Source organism: Neopsephotus bourkii, unplaced genomic scaffold (assembly GCF_033783945.1).
Source record: "Neopsephotus bourkii isolate Nb327-2 ecotype Australia unplaced genomic scaffold, CSIRO-AGI_Nbou_v1 NB_1511, whole genome shotgun sequence".
Taxonomy (NCBI): Eukaryota; Metazoa; Chordata; class Aves; order Psittaciformes; family Psittacidae; genus Neopsephotus; species Neopsephotus bourkii.
Genome location: NW_026901987.1, coordinates 5,924,190 through 5,948,650, shown reverse-complemented (window position 1 = coordinate 5,948,650; position 24,461 = coordinate 5,924,190). Strand labels below are relative to the sequence as shown.

At 44.0% G+C, this 24,461-nt stretch overlaps 1 protein-coding gene across 1 annotated transcript; it reads left to right on the top strand.

Moving 5' to 3' along the window:
* Positions 1-2,205: 2,205 nt before the first annotated feature.
* Positions 2,206-24,020, top strand: FAXC (failed axon connections homolog, metaxin like GST domain containing). The gene is made up of 6 exons (XM_061369867.1): positions 2,206-2,535; positions 3,034-3,169; positions 8,547-8,743; positions 15,562-15,779; positions 21,084-21,200; positions 22,970-24,020. Exons 1-6 carry the CDS (start codon positions 2,261-2,263, stop codon positions 23,251-23,253), a joined length of 1,227 nt encoding a protein of 408 aa, XP_061225851.1. The 5' UTR covers positions 2,206-2,260; the 3' UTR covers positions 23,254-24,020.
* The last annotated feature ends 441 nt before the right edge of the window (positions 24,021-24,461 follow it).

Below are 24,461 nucleotides of genomic sequence, written 5' to 3'. Positions count from 1 at the left end.
GCTTCCTGTGCTGTGTCCTACAAGACATTGCTGTGCATTGGACAGCTGCAGCCTCCAGGAAACACTGCACCCAGAACAGGAGTAACATATCACAAGGTTCTTCTGGACCCACTGGACTCCTACTGGAGTACTGCTGTAATAATCCCGGGGCAACCGGTTTGCCTTACTGTCTCCTTGCACCTGTAAAGCATCTCAATGCCAGCAAAAGCACAAGTACGACTACCAAAACACAGCATAAGCTTTCAGAGCATAAATTGCACTAATGCTTCCTCCAAAGTACCAGGCTTGCCTGCCTTGCCAAGGGCAGCACCAGAGGAGAATGATTTACTCCCTCTTTACCTCTCTCCTCTCCCTCACAGGTTTTCCCCACTTGTGCTGGCCACTGACCCAAAACAGGTTTTAGGAGAGCTCATTTGCCTCTGAAAGAAAAGCAGTGGCAGCAGCTGGGATGTGGATACCCAGGACCTTTCCCTGCCCTCACAGAAGCTTTGATCCCATCTGTCACTGGATCCCTCTTATCAGTAACACAGCAAGCAATTCCCTTGCAGCAGCAAAAGCTGAGACCAGTCAGCAGACTGTGACTGGCCAGATTTATTAGGCTGTCTGCCACTTGAAACAAATCTTCAGCCTGAGATTTACAGGTGCTGTAGCAGAGAAAACCCACTTTTCTTCCTTGTGTCTTCATTGCCCTTTTGTAAGAATTTAACAAAACCTCATGCTGCAAATCATCAGCTGTGGCATAAAAAAGCTGCTGCTCCCACATTCCACTCTTACTTCACTACCTGTGCATCATCTATAGTGTGAAATGCCCAAAAGTTGTGAATAAGGTGCTCAGCCAGCATCTCACTAAGGAGGGCAAAGGAGCGCAACAGATGTGGAGGGGGCAACCTGCATCTGCAAGGAGATGTGCTGAGTCCCTGAAACTGCTCTGATCCCATTGATTCCCAAGAGCGGGGCGTCAGCGCAGGGTCAAACACATGCTATATATCAAACATGAGGCTCTTGTGCTGTAGCCTGTGATTGCTGAACACCCGTAAAGAACAAGTTAAAAGTGAGGAATATAATCGGAATTTTGCAAGGAGCTATTGCAGGACAATGCCAGAGCACAGCAGTGTTCCTGATGGGTGCAGGCAGGAGGCAGAGACACTTGCTCTCAACGATGTTGCACAGCAAAACTAAGTGCAAAACTGGCCACTGCTGGCACTTGGAGAAGCTGGCATATGGCTTTGAACTCAGCTCATCTTCCTCCTTTGTCTAATCTTTCCTATACCCTGAGGTAAAGCCCTACAAATCTGATCTACAAAGCCCTGGTCATAGACCGCATCTATCTCCTACTGGAGACTGAAGGTTGCTCCATTTGTACGAAAAATCAGGTCACTTCTATTGACTCTGGTGGCTTAATAAAACATGTAAATTGCAGGAACTCTCTGGAAGAGCTGTGTACACACCACAGCATCTGATGAAGGACTAAACATTTGGGCAGCCATATTAATCATAAAACAAATGGCACCATCTGCATTTTAGGGTCACTGTGATGTGCAGAGCTGTGGATATTGGGCAGAATATAATGTGAGTCCTGGTCATGCCATCACGGAGCACACAAGGCTTCTCCTGCAGCGGGGAGGTGGCAGCCCAGGATGCGCTGGGACCTTCAGTGCCAGTAAGATCCCGCTACCCTGTGGGCTGAGGGATGTGAAGTCACTTTGCTTCCCTTTGTGCGTGTAAAGGCGTTCTCCCCTGTCACCGAGCACCAGAGGAACAAAAAACTACTGCGGGGTGTCTCTTAAGAGACCCGTGCGGTAGCAGCCAGACACCGCGGTGTGATGGGTAGGTGGGTGGCTGATGGCCGCCCCAGATACGGGGTAACATACGAGGCCCCTGCTCAGATCACGGCTATTTCAGCAGGACGGGCTTTCACACAACACCCCACTCGCGGAGAGCGGTCAGCAGTCCCGCACGCATTTTAGCCCTGCCTTTCGGGGCAGCGGCTGCCTACCCCTACTATCACACTCCAGCCCTGGGCCGGCGGGGGAACCTCCGCAAGGGCAGGACAAACCCAACCCTCCCCTCCTGCCGCCTTGCGCAGCCGCGCAGGGAAGGCTGAGGGAGCCGCCGGAGCCGCCCACCGCGGCGGGGCCGGGCGGGGCCGGGCCGGGCCGGGCTGGGCTGGGCCGGGCCGAACCGAGCAGGGCAGGGCAGGGCAGGGCAGGGCAGGTGCGGGGCTGAGTGCTCGGCGGGGGATGCAGTGCTCGGGCGCAGCATGCTGTGGGGGGTGGGCTTGGCGGCGCCCCGCTCCTGCGTGGCGGACCTGAGCCGCAACCGCAGCCTGTCGCTGGGGTGGTGTGCGGGGCCCGAGGAGCCGCCGCCCGCCTTCTATGGGGGCGAGATCGTCGCCTTCCCGCTGGCGGGCGGGGGCGCGGGCGGCACCATGGCGGCGTTGGGCCCCGACTCCTGGTGGAAGAAGACGTTGTACCTGACGGGCGGCGCGCTGCTGGCCGCCGCCGCGTACGTGATCCACGAGCTGCTGGCCATACGGTGAGGATGCGGCGGGGGCCGCGGCGGCAGGGCCTGCACTGGGCACTGGCGCTGCCCGCGGCGGAGTGGGGCTGAGGCGGCTCTTACCTGAGGGAGAGAGGGCCTCGGGGCCTGGCCGGCTGGTACCTCCGCTCCTCCGGGGTTTTGCCATTTACCCCTTTTTGTAACCCGGTTTTCCCCCATTTGCCGTCCGCAGTAGCGCAGAAGGCAGAAGGGGCCGCGGTCGCCTCCACAGGTGGCCCAGGGCGGCCGAGGGGCTGGCAGCCCCTGTGCTGGTGCTGTGCCGGGCACTGCTTGCGCTCACTGGTGCTGGATGAGCAGAGCCCCAGAGCGGACTGGGCTCCAGATCGGAGCATCACCTCACTGCTGCAGGCCGTGGTGTGTGAGCTGCCTCTATCAGGGCTTTTCCTGTGTGTGTTCAGTGAGCTGATGGATCACACACCGGTTTGGGTTTGGTTATTTATTTATTTGTTTTTAATTCTGCTTTGTTTCTGACAGGAAGGAGGAAGAGCTGGATTCGAAAGATGCTATCATACTGCACCAGTTTTCAAGGCCTACCAATGGTGTTCCAAGTTTATCTCCATTCTGTCTGAAAATGGAAACTTACTTGAGGATGGCTGATCTGCCCTACCAGGTACATTGGCCTGTTTTCCTTTTTAATTTCCTATATTGCAGCTATAATTGTGTGAAATGGCAAATAGGCATCCTGTCTCCCTCCTTCTCCCCCCACCCCCGAGTCTGTCTCACCCAGGAAGATGTAAACATGCACCTACAACTAGGTGGGTACACTCCATGTCTTCAATTCAATTTGGTATGTAACCTTTGAAGATGTGGCTTGAAATGAGATTGATCTGGAACAGCTCTAGATTTAACTGGCAAGGCTACATGAATGTTGGAAGTTAACTTGACTGGAAATGCTGAAGTGGGAATGTAGTCTGGAGTTTATAGGATACTAAATAACACCCCAAACCTAAAGCATAATGGTCTTTGAATTTGACCATGCTGTAGAGATCAAGATTTGATAGCTGCAGCTTCTTCCTTTTCTGAAGGGTTTCTCTTTAGAGCTCTTCTGGGAAGACGTGCATGCCTTTTGCTTCACCTCCCATCACTGGTGCTTCCTCCCAGTGAAGGGAGACAGGATGGCTTTTAGAGGTTGTGAACACTGCTCCTTAACTGTGGTTGGGTGCATACCGTGCCATTTTCCCACAGGGCAGGGGATGAAGCTTGAACTAGTCTGATGAATGAAAGCCATGAGAACAGGAATAGTATCAGGGTTGAGCTGCAATGCCATGAGTCTGGCGTGTGCCTTGATGTGGTGTCGGCAAGCTATATAGCATACAGGCTCTTTGAAACATGGGGCCAGTTTCTTGCCTGCTTGTGTAAAGCATTGAGTGCATTCCAGGTAATGGAACAATGGTGATAAATATAATGAGGATCTTGAGCAGAAGAAAGCTCCTCACTTATGTAAATTTGTCATCCTTCTTTGTCTCAAAGAGGCTGAGCTGTGGGTAAGTTGCATGCTCACCCCAGTTGGGTTCAAGTCACTTATTACTGCAGCATGCCAAGGTGCTAAGAGGAATGTTTTGTTTATGTCCAGTATTTTATAGAGGAAAACCAACCATATTACAACTTTTTTTTTTTCCTACACATTTGTGGTTGATATTTATTTGGCTTCATATGCAATTCAACTCGTTTGTATTGGAAGTGAATGAAAATCCCTAATTAGTACATTTTAAAAGCCTGAGTTTAATGTTCATTATCTTAGGATTTAATGGTACTTGAATCAGATTCTTCAGAGCAATAAAGAGGAAGATTTCCATCTGTGGGATGCATTTTTTACATTCAGGTGTACAGAACCTGCAAGGTACTGAAGTTTAAACATGTCATTGGAGCAGGAGGACTTAGTACCCATTGTTTCTCCACCCAGTGTAATTTGGGTAGAAAATGCGCATTTGAAAGAAAAACTGTTTTGGCCAGATCTGTTTTCTTTCTAATGGCAGTTGATGTGGTTGGGATGTTTGTGTTCATTAAAGTTGCTTTGGTGGAAAGTGGTTAAAGAAAGCTGCAGTATAAGAGATGGTTGTGGCAGGGTATGGTCACTTGTAAAAGACAGCACAGCACATTTGTGCGGTTCAGGATGGAGCCATTCAGACAGCTCACCCTGGATAGAAGTGAGTCGTTCAGCATTTTGGATGGAGACCGATTTCCAGAGGGTTATCCTCCCCTCTTTATTTTTTCTATACTGAAGGTCAGCATTGTTTTTTGGGGTTGCATCTGTTTCTATCCCTGCTTGCTAGCTGTGACCACATTAAGCTGATGTAGGTCAGCAGGACCACCAAAAGCAACAGTCTTACGTCTAGCAGCTCCCAGTTGTCCTTCCCTGCATGTGCTTCTTTGTGCCTGATCAGACTGGGCCATAGCTGGCCTAGCTGGAGCCATGAAGGTTTAGTTTATTTGGTTTTAATCCACCTTGGTTGCCCACATTCTCTGTGTGCCACGCTGGAGGAGCAGGAATGGGTCCTGTGCGTGCTGGTAACACCAGGTTGCTGATTTTATCTGTGCTGTTTTATAGAGGCTTGAGGTGTTTGTGGGATTGCCAACCCTATGCATGGTTTTAGAGTTAAGTTTGGAGCTAAGCTTACAAGCTGAGGATGCAGCTTTTTTCTCCCCAGAAGAGGCAAGGTTCTATTTCTCCCCTTGTGTTAGGAGTACAGTGCTGTGTTTTGCTCTGGGTAGAGGAAGGTGTGGATGCTGCTGTGGGATTAAGTGGTAGGGGAGCAAGCAGGTACATCCATTCTCAGCTGGAGTTATGAGTTTTCCTGTACTTGGACTACATGGAGACTTGATTCATGTGCTTGTGGCTGCATTACCTGTAGAACACTGGAGGTAACAGAGGCACTTGATGGCTTCTCCAGCAGGGAGTATGGCTGGATGCAGGAGGAAATACCTCACTTCTCTGTGTGCCGATGGGGGCTGTGGTAGAGAAGCGATGGCACTCCAGGTGGTGGTGGGTGCCGGGGCTCACCTCTGGAGATTTGCTATGGTCATCACCTTCCCAGGAAGAGGCTGCTTTGAAATGAAAAGGCAGCAGTGTGGTCAGACTGCTTTTACTCTTTCAATTCGTTATGTTTATTATAGTGCATCAGACTGTCGAATAATATGCTGTGTTACACAGCAAGGCTTTAATGGCATGTGAGAAATGCAACTGGGTGGCACATTCCTACCTTGCTCTCACCTGAATTTCTCCCAGCAGATGTGCTCTTGTAATGTGTTTGTATTCTTGAAGCTGCCTTTCTGGGTACGAGTTCCCCACCAAAAATAATTAGGGCAGCCCCACCCTGGCTGGGCTGTCATAGTACCTGGCTGTTCTTTCAAAACCTTTGATGCTTTACTTGATAAAGCTTGCTTTGAAAGAGCCCATTCTCCATTATTGTGGAGATCCTTTGGTGTTTCTTGATTCCCTCCTGAATGTGAAACGGTGAGGGTTTAATGTAATCTGATAAATAATTAGCACAGGCTGCAAAGATGGTAGGCTACTTGGGAAGAGACATCAGTAAAAGTAAAAGCATAAGCAGCAGTAACTGAAAATGTGGAGCCTAATTTCTTCTGGATAGTACTATAAAATTACCCCAGAAGTTCCCTGTGCCATTCTGTTTATAAATTTCTCTATAAATGAGGTTCTGGGGGACTCTTCTTATTATTGCTCTGTAGGCTGCAGTTCAATTAAATGTACTATGAGGTGTGAGGGGATATTTTGTTGGGTTGTTTTTAAAATAAAAGAAATGATAATAACATAGCTTTTTCCCGATTTGCAGCTGGAACAATTTGTAAGTGGAACATTTGGTGGCAATTAGTAGCAGCCGTAAGGATACTGAGGTTTCAAGCTTAAAAATACCCATCTGAGAACAGTGGATACAAGAACAGTATAACAGATTTATCAAGAGACTAAGGTTTTCTCAGGTTGTGTTTCCTAAGAAACATCTCTAAGATGTTTCCTATTTTGTTTGATAAACTGTATGTAATGAAACATGCAAATCCTGAAAAGACTTTTAAAGTTTAGGCAAACCAATTTTGCTATGAAAACCTTAGCTCTCATTTGTGTTTTTGAGAGTGTAATATTAATGCAGTACTAGCAAGTTTTTATGCAATGTGTTTTTATTTATTATATATACATGTGTTTGAAGAAATATGCAGCTGAATAAGAAGAACTTGCTTTTTTTCTGGATTGCAAATGATATGGACTACAGTAATTGCAGTACGTAATAAACACATCTTCAAGTCTAGCATCTTCTACGAAACACCAGTGTTTGTGCACAAGAAGAGAGATCTCATACCGGAAGGGCTTAACCAAAGGTTAAGCCAGAAATGGTCAGTGCCATATAGACACACTGTGTAGTTCCAGAAAAGGTTTGTGGTTATATAGGAAATTCATAATGAAAAATTATGGAAACCTGGGTGTTGAAAGAGCCTTCTTGATGAAGTAAAGGTCTGGAAGGTGGAAGGATGTGGCAGTGCTTTCCTTTTGGTTTCAGATGTTCAGCAGTTTTAGAGTTTCTCCCATGGACCAGAGTAATAACGCCCATTCACCCACACATGCAAGCAAAGGGACTTGGCTGCTTTATTCATCCATGCAAGGATGCAGTAGGTGAGACATTATGTAATCAGGTGTCCCTAACATGCTATTTGTTTGTGCTGGAATCTCGGAAGAGGCCACAACCAGAAGACATTGCTTTCCCAGCAGCATTACCTGTTTTGTGTTTTTATCCACAAGGGAAGGGCCTCCAGGAATGACTGCGTGTTCGTAGTGCATTGCACATCTGTGTTTGAACAACAGCCAGAATGTGGTGCTCTTAGACTGAGCTGGAGGAGCATTCTGGTGTATGCTCCTTGCTGCAAGAGGACCTTAATCCGTCTTTAGTGGATTCAGGAAGGGTAGATACTTGGGACCTAAACAAGTTAGTCCAGAACTGCTAACCCAAAACCTCTGGCAATCTGGAAATGCTTAAGGTGAGTGCCAGAGATAGTGCAGGGTCTTTATTGTGAGCCCTTATGGCTCAGCTTTCTGAGGTAGGTTTTTTTCATTCACTAAATAATAGGACTCAAGGACAGGAATCACAGGAAGAGAAAAAAGCTCTGCCTTGTGTCTTTGCTTTCAGGAGTAGGACACAATTGAAGTTAAATGTCTGCTCACGTTTTGACAGCCAGCAATTCCACTCCTGTTCATTGCATGAGGCATAAAGTTTCTGTTTCACCTTCTTCAACTGTAAACTGGGGGAAGATAGATGACTACTTCTGTGTGAGTGCTATCCTGAGCAGACACACCAGTGTTTAGCTATGTACTAGTGCTGTACTGGTGTTGGGCTGTTAGAGACCCAATTGTAACAATTGTGTCTGTAAGCGTATGGGATTTCTAAGTTACAAAGTGGCAGAAGGGAGAGGGGAAGTTAAAGGCAGATTTCCTTCCTGCTCAGTGGGAGAATGATATGCCTTTCATTATACACTGGTGATTGTGTTCATTTCATCCTCGGGAGTAGTGCAGCTGTCCAAGATAGGCAATGAGTTAATCTTTATAAAGTCCATTTAACATTAAAAGTGCTGCTCTCTGCAAAAGCCAAATGTAGTTGAGTCCTGTGATTAAAAACTTGTTGAGAATAATGGATCCAGCCTTCTGAGAGATCTGAGCACCTCCAACTCTTAAATAACCTGGGTACTGAAATAATACTTTGTCACTTGGCATCTAATATAATAGTGTATAACACCTCACTGGGCCTGGAGACAGTTTTATCTCAGTTATCCTATAGACAGTCAGAGCAAGAGCTCTGATTTAAACAGCTTCTATTAGTGTAGAGTATTAATTTAAAATGAAACAAAACAAAAGAAAAGTTTGTTGGATAATGTTGCCTTTAAAAACACAGAAAAATATTTAAAAGCTTTACTCACATTGAAACATAACCCGATGGTCCTTTTTTGTCTGTGCGTCTGTTTGTTTACTTGCTTTTCTTTTTCCTTAGAACTATTTTGATGGAAAACTTTCCCCTCAAGGGAAAATGCCTTGGATTGAATACAATCACACTCAAGTATCTGGCACTGAGTTCATTATTGATTTTTTGGAAGAGAAACTTGGAGTGAATTTGAATAAACACCTCGGTCCACATGAAAGAGCTGTTTCCAGAGCCGTGACAAAAATGGTGGAGGAGCACTTGTACTGGTGAGTTTGCATGGCAAAGCTGGCTGCATTCTTGTGCTGTCAAATCTGCCCCTATGCTTGTGCCTGGGTGTGAATGCTTATTTTCTCTTGCAGAAAGCTTGGCAATAATTGAGTACCCAATTATTAATTTTACAACTCTCTTCACCCTGGAAAGCTGCAGCTTCTTTCTATGTACACTAATATGAGCCAGGGGTAATTCCTCTGAAAAGCTGTCATGCTGTGTAAGCAAGGTAAGGAGTTGGGCCCTTCATCTGCAGCTTTGCAGAAGGGAGCAGCAGTGGGCTGTTCATCTGTCTTGATTCATGTGACTTCCATACAGAAACAGCTTTGTTAATAAGGAGCAAAAACTCATTACATTTGTGGTTTGGGGGTGCAGGGGAACAAATTGGTGTTCATAGTGAATCTGGAATACTGTGTTTTTACAGTTACTGATTTCAGTTATCTGTGCGTGTGATTAGAATATGGATTATTGTCCTTCCTTTAACACGGGATACTCCTGTTAATGTGTTGTTGACAATGCTGTCAGTTGATAGGACACAGTCACAGTATTCTGGGAAGCTAAAGTACATGTGTGAATGGAAAACATGAATATAACCTTGCTGGTACTTTATGCATTTTACTGGCACTTTTGAAAAGAATACCTGTGATTTCCTCCCCACCTTAAATTTAACTCCTTTTTAAAAGCCTTTTCCAGTCTGGATTCATAGAAGTAGCAAGTAGACATGGCATCTTGGATGCTGCATTGGCTGCCTCAACAAGCATGAGGCTTTTTCTTTTTCTATTCCCCCCCTCCCCCCCCATGTGTTTTAGCCTGCATTTAAGTCCTGGCTATGCTAAGTCTTGCATTTATGTTGCACTTTTTTTTTTTTCTTCAAAACAACACATAATTTAAATTGAATGCATTTACCTGCTTTTTCTTTCACCTTGTGATGGAAGATTAGCAGCAACATGTGTACATACAGTTCTTAAAAATAATTTTTAGTGTTTCCTGGGAAAAATTTTAGCATTCAGTTGGCAGATTAAAATTATATGGTTTAGAAATATAATCTCTGCCTTTCAAGAAGTGTGAACTTTACCAGTTATACCCATCTGTTAGTGCCATAGCCTCAAAAATGTCTCAGGTAGCATGCAAATGTAACATTTTTTTGTTCATTTTCCCCCCCTTAATTGTTCCAGCTGCCAAAGGGAAGAGGCCTTTTAATCCCCTAATGCTCCATCTCCTTGCCTTAGCATTGTTGTTTGTTGTTTTGGTTTTTTTTTTTTTGTCCGTAGACTTAACTGTTTAAAACGTATCATGACTGATGACAAATTTATACTGCTGCTGTCAGTTACAAACCACACTTTGCTCTGTGAAGCTGTTATCTGTCCATCCAGGCTCCCTCCGAGTTGATTTGGACACTGCTGGGCATGATGTAGGGGAACATGGGAGGCAGGTATTCCAAATTCAGGCACTGACCCAGGGTGGTGGCTAGGCCAAGTAAGACTAGAGATATGCATACCTGGCTTATATGCCTGTTGTCTTTCCTGCAGCTGAGTTTCCTTAAGGCATGCATTTTTGCTGCAGCATAGTGAAACATCCAACTGTAAGTCTTATTGTATGTCCCTGCTGTGTGGCTGTGCCAGAAGCTTGCTATGTTGGTGAGGTTATACCATGCTGGTTCTCTGTACAAGGCAAAATCTGAGCTATGAGGCATCACAGCTGTAGCACTGTAATTCCTGGGTAACAACTTTGACTATCTTGTAGATACACCAAAATAAGATCAGACTTTAGCTGTGAAGGACCCCTTTAGCATTGTATCTGTGGTTGCAGAATCCCTTCACACTGGTTCTTGAACCTGCCCAATTTATCACCAGAAGCTTAGGCTTTGCTCATGGTGTCCTCAAGTCCCATTGTGAGGAATTTAAAACAGTGATCACCTTTCTGCAGATGAGGTTTATAAAATCAAGCCTCCAAAGCAGTGATATAAAACTTGATTCATAGTGTCTCACTGCCAGCAGCATGCAAAGTAGCCTCATCATGAATAAGTAATACTATAGGACATTTATCGAACAGAGCAGCAAAGTACATCTTGTGGTGTGCTGTCTTCGGATGGAGGTAATTCTGGTAGGTGCTTAGCATTTCCTCCTGAAACATTTTGCTTTTGCTGAGATAATTGCTCATCTTTACCAATTAGTGCCTCTTACAGGTGGAAATTGCTGCTCTGGCTGGAGCTGAGAGCAGTGCAGAGCTGTTGTGAACCTCAGCCTCTAGACACCCTGTCTCTGCCCTAGGCTACCTAGCAGGGGTCAGACAGAAAGACAGCATTTGAGTGAGTGTATCTATTTTCATTCTTGGATTAGAGTCTATCTCCAAGAGGCTCAAGACTAATTTGGAGCTGGTGCCGGAGCTCCTGTTTCTGGGGAATGCTATAACTATTAGGCTTTTGCTACATTTATATTGGCAAAAGACTATAAGACTGATAACCTAAATGGGTGTTGGGCTAAGTCAGCAGGGAAGAGATGGGAGCAGACCAATTCTGTTGTGCTGACTGCAGGTCCAGGCTCTGATGCAGACCTCTGTCAACTGCTCACTTACCCTGGGTTGCCTCCATTGTCTGCAGCAGCTGTGTGCCCTCAGAAACCAATGTGACATCCACGGCCACCTTTAAGATGTGTTAAGTTTTTGGTGTATCTGCAGCACATTTGTGGGATTGGACCTCAGCGGTAAGATAGGTTGAGGACATCTGTTTCTCATGTCCTTCTGGTGCTGGCACACTGGGCTCGGTGGCACTGCCAGCTTTCAAGCCCAGCAGCTGCTGGTGCCTGGAGGGCTGCCAGTCACTGTGAAATGCTTTCTCGTGCTTTAATCTCAGGTGATGGATCTCAGGTTAGTGACACTGATGTGCTTAGTAAGAACCTAAAGCCTTGAATATGCAGCTTAACCACACTAATCCCTTAGACTGTATTTGACAATACAGTTAAACCAGCCATAGTGATTTATAAGTGCGTGTATGTATACATGTGCACACATATGTATTTAACTCATTTTTTGCCTTGTCTTTCAAGAAGATGGTGTAAACATATGTGGTGAATGCTTGAAGTACAGGAAAAGTGTGGTATGAGAATACAAATAAATCTGACTTTGGTATTCGGACTTACCACATATTAAACATAAAATATGTTTATAGTATAAATGTTTAAATACATCAAGCCAATTGTAAGAGTGATGTTTCTCCTATTAATGATGAGGCTTGAACGTCCCACATGGCTTAAAAAACAATTGCTGTGGGAAGCTGCACAGTAGGTGGGGTTTCTACAGTTGACTGTGGAATTAATTTGTTACAATCCTTTTGTATATCAAGAAATTCCAGTCAGATAGGAAAAATAACCCCCAGTTCACATCCTTGTGAACAACTCCCCCTTTTCTTGATGTTCAGACAGTTTGGGGATAATCAAGCAAGCTGCTACTGATGAGTCACTTTCTCCATCTCCTCTCCTGATTTATGTATTGAGGCCAAAGCTGCTGTTACATTTAGTCTTCAGATTTGCTTTACCTCCATGGCATTGCTCTTTAAAGCATTTTTGGTTTATTTATACACTTAATATTTGTACAGATGTGCTGGCACAAATGGGACTGTTAATGCTTCCCAAAATGCTCAGTTCAGGACAATATTTAAAGTAATCATGTCTTCCTATAAATACTAGCTGTAGCTTAAAATGTGTAGTTATGCTGAAGTAGGTTATGTAGACTACCTGATTTCTGGCATTTCCTTAACCTATTGTAGTGTTGATAGTACTCTAGTAATGTAGTCTGAGCAGAGGCGTGATGGGTGGGAGCATGTTTTGGTAGGAAGCAGATTAATGAGCCTTTGAATAGAATTCTTTCAACAAAGTGCTTGTAAAGCCAGTTTTAAAAGTGCTTGTAACTGTTGAATCTGAGCTTACTATTTTCTTTCCTTTTGCCTGCTCAGAACTATACAATTTTAGAAGTAAACTCTGTGGTTGTCTATTTATCGGCCTTCATTGCTCATATAAATTTGAGATTTGGGACATGTGGCAACTTGACTAATTCAAGATGACAAGCAGATATATAAGTCTGTGCTTGACAGTTTAGCCTAAACAGGATTACCTAGATCCTGTGCAGCTCTGATCTTTCTGTACTGGTGTCCTGATCATTAAAAGCTTGATCTCTTCTCTGCCTCTTCCAGACACAAAGACCTTTTCCCCCAAAGCAAGCAAGTGCTAGGGAAATGTGTTTTTACTTTAATGCATAGGCTAATTAGCTTTGTGGGAAACCTTGTTAATCTTGTCTCATGAAATTAAAAGCATCCTGGACATGGTTGGTCATTCTTGGTGCAGTACCAGCTTGCTGGTGTGGTTGGAGTGAGCAATACTGATGACAAGCCCACAGGGCTACGTTAATCGTGGTTGACTGGAGTGATGCTTTAAAAAGTGCTGAAGCAGAGTCTCCTCTTTTCTTTTTCTGTTTTGTTTTGCTGTCTTGCTGTCCCTTTCATGGCCAGGCCTGTTATCCTAAAGAAACTAAGTTGTGTTGCAGAGTTGGAGGTGAAACTGGTCAGGTCCAGGCTGGGGAAGGAGGGTCTGTGCAGCAAGATACAGCAGTGCTCTCAGAGAGGAAGTTTTTCTTAGTTTATTCAAGCAATAAATAGTAATTTACAGATATAGATAGTATTTGTAGTTATTTCCCGGTGTTCCAATCAAGACCAGAGTCTTCTTGCCCTATTCAGGGCTCTACCTGCCCAAGGGACTTTGTTCTGTCTCAGGCTCATGAGTCATGACGACCGAAATGTTCTGCTCTATGGAGCACCCTAAAGCTTTCAGTCCAGTCTCCTCTTCATCCTTCTTAAATCCTGTTTTACCTTTGGTCATGGAACAAGGCAATCTCACACCATGTTTTCTAGACAAAGGTTATATATTTCGGGAGTTTCAGTATCTATTTATTCCTGTGCTTGCTTGCTTCACATTCCCATTTTGTGCTGGTGCCTCTCACTAACTCTGCCTTTGTTTCAAACTCTGCTGTGATGCAACCAGCCCAGTGACTTGAGTTTATTTACCCACTGTGAAAAACAAGGATTGTGCAGGACACCAGCAGTTGGAAGAGTGGTACTGAAGTGTGTGAAGTGTCAGTGGTATGCTTTTGTCATTAATACAGCAAAAGAGGTTGTGGAGAAAACCTCTGTTGAGGATAAAGCCACCAGTAACGTAGCAGGGGCATCTTGTTCTTCAGTATTCATGCATTTGCAGCAAAACCTGCACATGCCTCACTGTTACTGACTTTAATGCAATCAGTTTGAGCAGAGGGCATTGTCCTGCAGTGGACAATCTTTAATAGAATTAAAATGCCTTTCACCCACTCTGTCAGGAGCATTCTAAATTTGAGCTGTAAGTAGATTTGCTGTTATGCCAAATACTCTCCTTTTACTTCTTGTTATTGGTAATCCAAGTAAAGAATCTGAGGAAACTTAAAGGTTAGATCATTTTCCTATTGTAAACATAGTTGTTCCCTGATGGTAGTGCTGAATTCAGCTTCATGATATACAGGAGTTTGATTTAGAAAAGAAATTCACAGGAGTTCTCCAGGGGATACTACTACTATTTTTTGTTTGTTTTTAAATTGAATGAAATAATCCATGTCAGCATTAAGGAGATTATGTGCAATTGGAAGTCATATTCCAAACTAAAAAAAATGGAGCTCTAATCATACTGGAAATGGAAACATTTGATTATTAATTTTGTGTTTAATATAATTGCATGTGTGAACTTGCAACTTTTGATATTTCAACTTTTTGGTCCAGTTTCACTATTTTTATTACGTCTCCATGAGCCTGTTTTTATGTGACCTCAAATATGTAAATCCACATTTATATTTTTCAGTTTGGAAGCTAATACAAACACAATAGAATATGGGTATCAACTTGCAATATTTCTGAGACTCTGTTGGCTTCATATGTCTACTTTGAGATGTTTCTAGTCCTTTTTCCAACATTCCTTGAATTTGATCACAGAATTTATGTGGTGCCTTTGGTTTCTTTGTAATGTCAGAAGATGCTAGATATTCAGAAAGTTAATGTTGTTTTTTCACAAGTTTCTTGAGTAGTGACAACAACAAATCAAATTTTTGTTTGCCTACAATATTAGTAAAGAACAAAAAAAATCACTTGGGAAACAAAAATTTCACCTGCAAAGACAAGTTGTTTTTTTTTCTTTCAAAAGAATATATTTGCCATTCAGTACAGCTGAAATGCAGCCTAAAATACAGGAGTCCTTTAGAAATACCTTGCTGATGAAATTGGCATTTTGAAAAGAAGGAAAAATAGAGGACAAACCCTGTGATGGCTACAATATTTACGTTAGGGCACAGTTGCTTGGCCAAGTTTCAGCAGTATAGAAGATGAGGAGTATATGTTTGTAGGAAAGACTGGTTTCTTTGCGGGCTGTCTTGTTATTTTTCCCAGGTCTACACAGTCAGTCATCTATAGCTAATAAATCCTTTTGGCACTGCATTTTGTTATGTGAACTTTTATTTTATATTTCAATGTGAACCTCATTTTCTCTTGAAGTGAGTCATGATTTACTGAGGGAATAAGCACTGGGCGGTCTGTGCAAATATCACAAAGTCAAGTTTTCTCTGCTGTCACTCTTGACTTGCATCAGGGTCTACTCTTCACTGGAAACCACCTCTCCATCAGGGCAGTGAGCACTCAGCATTAGGAAGTTCAGCATTAGTTTGCTGCCTACCCTTTGTGTGAGCCTTTGCAGGGGCTTGAATGGGCTGTTTGGGTATTACACCACTGTAACTTATTTTGGTATCCTTCTAGGACTTTAACTTATTGCCAGTGGGTGGAAAATCTTCATGAGACGCAGAAGATGGTTTCGCTTTTTGGCCCCTTCAGTGACTTGCTGAAATGGATCCTGTGCCATCTGACCAAAGGGATTGTGAAGCGGGAGATGTTTGGCCATGGCATTGGCCGCTTCTCAGAGGAGGAGATGTACACGCTGATGGAGAAGGACATGCGGACTCTAGCAAGTCTCCTGGGTAACGTACAGCGAGTTACACGTGTTCTCTGTGTTTTCACCCCACTATCTGCAGGGTGGAATCAACTGGCAGCTTGATTGTGTGCACCATCTCTTTTTGTCAATAGGCAGAGTCTACACTGCTTTGTCATTCAGTGTCACCCTCACTGGCAGGGACAAGCGTTTCTTTCCCTGCTGTTTGCCGCTAAAGTTGTGTGTTTAGAGGAGTAAGTGGCACCAGGTACGCATATCTAGAGGAGCAGAACGTGGCTTGTGATTTTAGAAGAGCTTTTTTCTGTGTGAATTTAGGAAAGCATAGTGTTTAGTTCTGCAAATGAAACTTGCTTATATTTTGGGGGGGGCTCATTTTTCTTCAAGAGTCATGGTTGTTTGACAAGATTGTTAGGAGGCTGCCATTTGAAACTTGCAGATGTTGTTTTGATAAGCTGGACTTTGTATTTGGTTGCTATTAGCAGCTTTATTCAAAGCTGCTAGTAGAAGATGGGACTGTGTTGTTAAAATAGGTGGTTTTAAGCTTCTTAATTGCCATGGGTGGATCCCATGGAGTTAGCCTTAAAGTTGTCCACAGTTAGAACAGCATGGACCTCGTTTCTGTTGCATAGCTTAGGCTGAAATCTGCACTGTAGGTGTCTACACTGTGCTTCTCCCCTTGCAGTGTGCTGAGAGCTAACCATCTTGTGCTTTTGTGTAAAATTTGCATTTTGAGGAGTTGGTTTGGAGCAGGTTGTTTCTTCCCTTGAGCTTGTGCCTCTCTGGCACAAAGAACCAAGAGAGATGGTACACGTGTGGCTGATTTGTTCCCTTTTGTGGTTGCTTTAAAGAGGTGGCTGAGTGGAGGGCAGGAGGGATGCCTCCCGTACCCTGTGCTTAAAATAGGTGGAGTGGATGAAGGGAGCAAGGTGAGGGAGAGCCCAACAGAAGGCAGAAACTACATGCTTGCTCAGAAAGGAGGGGAAGAGAAATACTTCTAGAATTCCAAGGTGTTTTGGAAAGGAGAACCTAGATGGCACTGTGTAGAGTTTTCCATGAGATTTTATGAAACAGACCTGCCAAGTGGATGGGTTAGGAGCAAAGTGGAAAAAAAGACACGTGATGCATCAGCACAATGGGCAAGGGGAGGAATTGTTGACAGCTCTTCTGCCAGCACTTTCTCATGCTGTATTTTGTTTGTTAACAAAAAAAATTATCTACTTTAGTGCCTTCTCAAAGAAAACCTGGTTTGGAGTTTGAGGTCCCTTTTCTGTCTGGGGGGAGGAAGGGCAGCAGCAGCTCAATTTAGAAGAGGTCTGGGCACATCTACTGCAGAGCTGTGGCCAGATCAACGTGCCCTCAACCTTTGGACTTCTGCTGCCATAGCTTCAAAGTCAGCACTGTATGGTTCCTTGTATGTCACAAAGACGAATGGGGTTGGAATGGAAGCTGAAGCGAGTTCAATTTATGATTTGGGACCTTAGCAGAGCCCCCCTAGTTCTGACTAGACAATGCTGGCAGGCTTAATAGAGCATCAGTGAATGTATCTGTGTTAAAGTAATCTTTGTCTGCCTAGAGCAGATATAGCCTTCAAAAGAAAAGTGAAACGTGTTCCTGAGTACCTGTAGAAGCCTCTAGGTTTGCTTATTTGAAATCTGCATCCTTCTGTCTCTGGAGTCTATATGGACACTCAGATTCATAAAGTTTGGAGTTCAAAGGGAGCATTAAATCATCTAGATAGATCTCTGAATTGGACTGTTTTGTTGCTGTCCTGAGGACTGTGTCTTTTTTGTCTGGAGTATATCTTTCATTCATTTTTGATTACAAGATTTTGGCAGGGGGAGGTGCCACCATTTTCATTAGTAATTGGTGACAGATGTTGGTCACCATCAAAATCTGCTCAATATCTGACCTATTCAAATTGGAGTTTGTCCAATTCCAGCCTGCAGGCAGATGCTCCTCCTGGTTTCTTCTCCTTCCCTGGGAAGCCTGGGTCATCTCCTTGTGAAAATAAATGCTGTAACTGCTCTCTCCTGGTTTTGGTGGGAAAAATCACTGGAAATCCTCAAGGATAAGGTGTTTTCTTCACTATATATATATATCTTTTTAAATGGTCTGCATATGTTATCAGCAGAGGTTTTGTATTTACTTCCAGATTATTGATGAGAAGGTTGTGCTTTGTATGCTTCAAAAAGCCTTGATGGGAATCTGCTGCGTACCTGTTATTTTACTACATTAACATCTGAGTATTGTGCATTTTTTTTTCATCTTCCCTTCTGAAATGGATGTCAGGTTAGTTAGTGTGCAGTTATGTGAATCATTGTATTAGCCCTTTTGATTATTCCTGCATTTGTCTACTGTTCTATAATTGTCTTGATTTTTTTCATTAACATCAGCATGCTCAGGTTTTCTCCAGCCAGCTGTTTAAGGTTGAAGATAATAACTGTGATCTTCAGGTACTATCCTGGAAAATGGGAGCAGGAGGTGGAATGAGGACTTCTAGCCTGTCTGGAGACTCCCCTGTTTCACAGGGGAAGGGAGAGGGCAGTCTCCGTTCTGAGCCTGTTGCCTCCACAAGAATCTTCGTAAGATTCCCTTCCCCATACACGTGCTGATGTATTTTCCCAGAAGAGGAAGCAGTTTCTCATGGGAACAAAAATAATTTTTAAATTCCAAGAGTTGCTTTCAGAGAATGATAACATGGCAGCTGCTAAGTCTTGTGGCACTCATTTTGACATTTCCAGTCACATCTTGAGTGCTGTTTATTCTTTCTTTTTAATTTCTGAGAATCATTTTTCCTTCTCTCATATACCTACTTCCCTAACAGACTCCTCCCGATCTCACATAAATGTGAAAATTGGAACTAATCCTCATGTGGTGGATTAGCCTGCCCCCTTAATACCATCTTGCTCTCTGTTGTGCAGTCTGTAACCCACAGATGTAATTTCCTTGTGCTGTAGTAGTTTCTTGCTGCCTGGTAGAAGTGTAAGGAAGCTGGGGGAAGCAGGCATATGAACTAGCAATGTATAAAGATATACATTTGGGTAATTATTCATTAAGATGCAAGTCAGTGAGCAGTGCCCATAGATCTGTTGGTGCTCTCTCAGCAGTCTGCCTGCCTCAGGCTTTAGGGTAAATGGGGATTTTGAGCAAGGAGTTGCAGGGCAGTAGCTGCTGGAACCAGCTTTTTAAAAGCATTTGATGTTTTGTGGAGGGCAGGGGTGCTCAGAGCTGAAACACAGAGGTGGGACCAAGCTGAAGGTGAGCCTCTAATGTAAGTTGAAATGCCCTGTGATGGCCTGTGCAGGCTGTACATGCTGCTGTGGAAGGGTGTAGGCACAAGGTGCCCTGTGCCTTACATATCTCTCTCTTGATTCTTGACCCAATGCTGAATTAGCTGCTTTTGAATCCTCTGGTGCGTGCATTCAAAAAGAGCAGAGCCGTGTGCTTTCAAATCCCCCTGGGCTGTACAAATTTGCCCAGGTGTGATGGGGTGATTACACTTCCATTAGACTGGCCGCGGAATGCAGAGAGGTGTTTGCAATGGTAAGCACTATGGCAGCCTTGATGTGACAGGTTGTGTGTAATCTGAGAGATGCCTGCTCTGTCAGAAAGTCTTCTGGATAAAAGTTGCCCTGGAAGTTCTGGGTACAGGTTGCAACTGGTAGAAGGAAATGGGCATGGAGGCCATGTTATGTGGTGCAGATTGACCTGCCAGATTTACAGTTTTACGGAACCCCAGCTTTATTTCTTCCTCTTCCTCTTTGTTTCCACACACCTGAAGGTGTGGAGTGTTGTGCTTGGGGAACCACTCTCTTTGTAGAAGGGTGGGATGGTTCAGCCCTCACCCACGCTCTGTCTCAGTTGTACCAAGATGGAAATGGCAGTATTCCTTCCCAGTGCAACATCTCTATGGATTGAGTCTCAGACCTGGTTGTATGGTGCTAAATCCTGGCGTTGGCACGTAAGTGTGGTTTGGAGACCATTTTTAGAGCTGTGTTTGAGATCGATGAATGCTGGGTGTCGCATAAATACTGAAAATGCATGTTTACCCCATACATAGTTTTTCAGCAGTAGATTGATACAACTGTGGAAGAGCTGGGGAGAGCCAACTTCGTGTTTAAATTACACCTGATAGGCTAGAGGAGGTTATTGTTACTGGTTAATCCTGAGCACTGCTTTTTTACACCTGCTGTACAGGGAGATGACAGCAGTCTTTGTACTGTACTCTGGAATTTGATGCATTTTACTGCTGGACAGTTTTTCTAAGCTCATGCAATAACCCTAACATTTAATAACCAGCTGAATTATGGGCAGAGGAAGAATGTCCTGGGGATATGGGATAACTGGATTTGGAGAATTGAATTACTCACCACATTTTATGGAGTTTATAGCACTTTAGGACAAGGCAGGAACAGTGCAACCATTTAACCTGACCTCTGCAATACTGCATGTTTCACCTGTGTTCCCTGTTCACACATTTATCCATCTGTTTGTGCTGAGGTGGCCACTTAGAGCCATCATGGCATTGGGGTGCCCAGAGGGGTAAGCAGAATAGCAGTGTGGAGCAGACATGTCCCTCCTCTGGACTAGGCTGCTGTTTCATGTGCCTGGCTGCGTGTCTGATGTGCCTCTGTTCCCTGCCAGGTAGAGCCAGCATTTGCAGGTAGGGACACTGCACTGGTGATCTGTGAGAGGAGCTGTTCACTCCTACTTGGTTTTGCCCTCTTCCTGGAGGGTTAGGGTTTTCTGAGCAGTTGCGGCCAGTCTGGCTGGTGCATTGTTTGCAGCCTGAACAAATGGTGGCAGAGGAAAGCTTTGTGCATGACATTCTGTTCTCCTGTGATCAGCTGGGTAATCTGAAATGGGGTCTGCATGCACATGAAGTACTGGGTGACCAGCTTCTTTCAGTGCAGTCATGATTTCAAATGATGTTTGAGTGATTTTGGGTTTGCACCAAAAAGAATCATGCTTTCAGGCACCTGCTGTCTACAGGGAAGGCTTTAAATGCAGCAGAACTAGTGCAGTGTGTATGCTCTGCCAGCTGTGATGAATGGAGAAAGTTACTTGGCCAGCAGTTGCTCTATAATTGGTCTAGTTAGAGAATTGAGCACAGGGGAAGCTGCAGTAATGGATTTCACCCACTGAACCCCAGCAAACAGTTTTTGAACTGTATTCAACATGGAATCCCTGTCCTTGAAAGAGTGAACCTTTCAGCTAAATGATTTCAATTTAAAAAAAATGCTAAGGATATAAGCAAGGATTTTAAAAAATTTATTTATTGTTAATTGAGAAGTGACATTCGGTTGAGAAATGTTTTCTGTTGTATTTACAGGTGACAAGAAGTACATTATGGGACCAAAGATTTCCACTGTTGATGCCACTGTCTTTGGGCATCTGGCACAGGCAATGTGGACACTACCAGGGACTCGACCAGAGAGACTAATCAAAGGTAAGAAAGCTGAAGTGATCTCTGATGAAGAAATTCTTGGTGGCATTCGCAGTCTTTAAACTTGGAGCACTTCGTATGAACATTTGAGGAATGTAGCAATGTTTCAGCTGCATCGCAGACTGTTGTGGCTTTCATGTAGCATTTGTATCCCATAATGTTGTTTTCTTTCCAAGTTCTTGTTTTTCTTCTCTTTTATTTTCTACACAGTAATTGTTTCTGTCCCAGTCTTTGATTTTTTCCCTGTTTAACATTCAGCAAAACCTGAATGTCTCTAAGGAATGAATGCTGGGTAAAGTATGAGAAGACAGAAGCATGGCCATGAGCCAAATTCTGCTCAACTGAGTAGTTTCATTGATTATAAGACTGCAGGTGTCATGGAAATTACAGCCTTTGCTGTTACTGGAGGTGCTGGGCAAGGAGAAAGTGCAGCCTTGCTTTGGAGTCACTGTCATTTTCTGTGAATTGGAAAGCAACATGCCCTTCCCCTCCACACTTCTGTTTTTCTTCTTTTTTTTTTTTTTTAATCTTGTGTGCGGTTACAGGCATGTGAAAGTGTGTTTGCATCCCTTTTCAGAATCAAACCACACAGTGTGAAAAATGGGAAGAGCTAAGGAGGAAAAAGATGTGAAACAGGTGTAAAAGAATGAATTTGACCCGTAGATCTACTCTGTGCAAGAGTGCTACTGAAGTAACAGTCAGGAGGCATAGACTAGTTTGAAGTTTTTTGTGATTTCTTCTCTAAGCATAGTTGTGTATTGTCGTGGTTTAACCCGAGCCAGACAGCTGGTGCACTCACTCCCCTCCCTTCTTGCCCTCCCCCTACTCTCAAAGGGACGGAGAGGAGAATCAGAAAGAATGCAACTCCCATGGGTTGAGATAAGAACAGTTTAGTAACTAAGGTATAACACAAATCACTACTGCTACCACCAATAATAGTAATGATAAAGGAAATAACAAGGGAAGAGAATACAACACCCCATCACCAGCCAACCGACAACTCGGTCCCCCAGACTGACCAAGCACCGACCCATACCTCCTCCAACCCTGCAGTCCCCTCTGCCCTTCCAGGTAACTCCCAGTTCCCCCCTGGGCATGACGTGCTGTGGTATGGAATACCCCTTTGGTCAGTTTGGGTCAGGTGTCCTGTCTCTGCTTCCTCCTGTCTTCCCCTCCTCCCTGGCAGAGCATGAGGCTCACAAAGTCCTTGGACAAACCAAAACATCATTTTTTTCAGCTCTGTTCCCAGCCCGAAAGTCAAAACACAGCACTGCACCAGCTACCAAGAAGGAGAAAAATGCTACTGCTAAACCCAGGACATTATATAAACATAAGGCATGAATTTATCTTGCAGACAACGCTGCCATCTGGTGGTGAAAACCCCAAATTCACTGTATTTTAATAAGCGTATTGTGTATGTATAGGATCATATTCTGTGTTTAGAAACCGGGTTTCTGAAGAAATAAGCAAGAATTTTACTTAGTGTCAGTATCTTGTCCTGATTTATTTCAGTAGAGGTTGAATTTGGGATAGTAGTTTTGCTACAGGCATTTATGTTCATTCCGGTGTAACCTTTCTTGTTTCATGTAGGTTAATAATACGTGTTTTGAGTTACAAACAGAGGATTGATGGGATCTTGGAACTTGAAACCTCCTTGGAAAGAATCTGCACAATTTATTTCCATACAGTGCTAACCTGTTTCTGGATTAACAGATGAGTTAGAGCATTGTTGGTTGTATGTATTTACTGGAGCTTGTTGTGCTGTGTTGCAGGTGAACTGATCAACCTTGCTATGTATTGTGAAAGAATAAGGAGGAAATTTTGGCCAGAATGGCACCATGATGATGATAACACTCTGTATGAATCTGAGGAAAGCAGTGAAGCAAGCAAGACGTACTCCCCTTTGCAGGACTTCAGTTTTTATTCAAGGACAGAAACCTTTGATGAGGAAGGGAATAGTATTTCTCAAACCCCTGACACGGATTACACTGGACACTCCCTCTTTGATTCGGATGTGGACATGGATGAGTACAGAGATTATGAACAGCACAAGTGATGTGTACAGGCATATCCCATTTTACAGATAAGCTGTTTCTTGGGATCAGTCTGATTTATTTTCTCCTCCAGGTCAGGAAGAAGTTTATACCACTTCAGAAGAGACCATTGTGCTTGTCTCAGCTGTCACATGCTACCTGGACTATTTCAACCTTATTTCATTTTGTGTAACTATTCAGGTGGAACCAAGGTAAAGCGTTATTTAAAACAAACACAGGCAAACTGGGGGTCCAGAGGGCAACAGGACCTTTCAATGACCTGCATTTTTGTTTGTGTTCAAAACCAGATCCTGCAGCCAGGTGGGACAGACCTCTGGGAAGTGGAGCATTTGTCAGAGCTAGTTTGTGTTGATACATTCTCTTTACAGGAATGCACTGAGGACAAAAATGGAAGAAGCATGACTGGCACATCTTTCTCCCAAGGAAGGAAAAGATTGATGCTGTGTTGAAAAGTACCTTTGGGTGTGGGTTGACGGCTGGCTGAACGTGAAGAGCATCTTGGCTAGTATCAGAAGTAGCGTAGCCAGCAGCACTAGGGAAGTGATTGTCCTCTTGTACAAGGTGCTGGTGACAAATCCTGTGTTCAGTTTTGGGGCCCTCACTACAAGAAAGACACTGAGGTGCTGGAGAGTCTCATTCCTGCCTAAAGAACAGCAATGAAGCTGGTGAAGGGCCTGGAGCACAAGTCTTATGAGGAACAGTTGAGGGAAATTGGGGTTGTTTAGTTTGGAGAAAAGGAGGCTTGGGAGAGACCTTGCTGCTCTCTACGATGGAGGTTGTAGTGAGGAGGATGTCAGTGTCTTCTCCCAAGTAACAAGGGACAGGAGGAAAGATCCTCAAGTTGTGCCAGGGGAGGTTTAGATTGGATAGGAAAAAATGTCTTCACTGAAAGCATTGTCAAGCATTGGAACAGGCTTCCCAGAAGTGATGGAGTCACCATCCTTGGAGGTATTTAGAAGACATGTAGATGTGGCACTAAGGGACATGGTTTAGTGGTGGACTTGGTAGTGCTAGGTAAACAGTTGGACTTGACAGTCTTAAAGGTCTTTTCAAGCCTAAAGAATTCTGTGATTCTATGATTTGGCAGAGTTCTGGGAGGATTTTATTTGATAGCTACTTACACTCTGGGTTCATATGTTATTACAGTGTCTGCAGGAAAGAGCTGCTCCCAGTTCTTTTGGAGACAGTCAAGGAGGACAAGAGAAAAACA

Bases quoted from the DNA above. Each gene is read 5' to 3' on its own strand.
- FAXC (XM_061369867.1), top strand. From the start codon at position 2,261: ATGCTGTGGGGGGTGGGCTTGGCGGCGCCCCGCTCCTGCGTGGCGGAC. The intron at 3,170-8,546 runs GTACATTGGCCT...CTTTTTCCTTAG, and splicing joins TGGCTGATCTGCCCTACCAG to AACTATTTTGATGGAAAACT. The intron at 21,201-22,969 runs GTAAGAAAGCTG...GCTGTGTTGCAG, and splicing joins ACCAGAGAGACTAATCAAAG to GTGAACTGATCAACCTTGCT.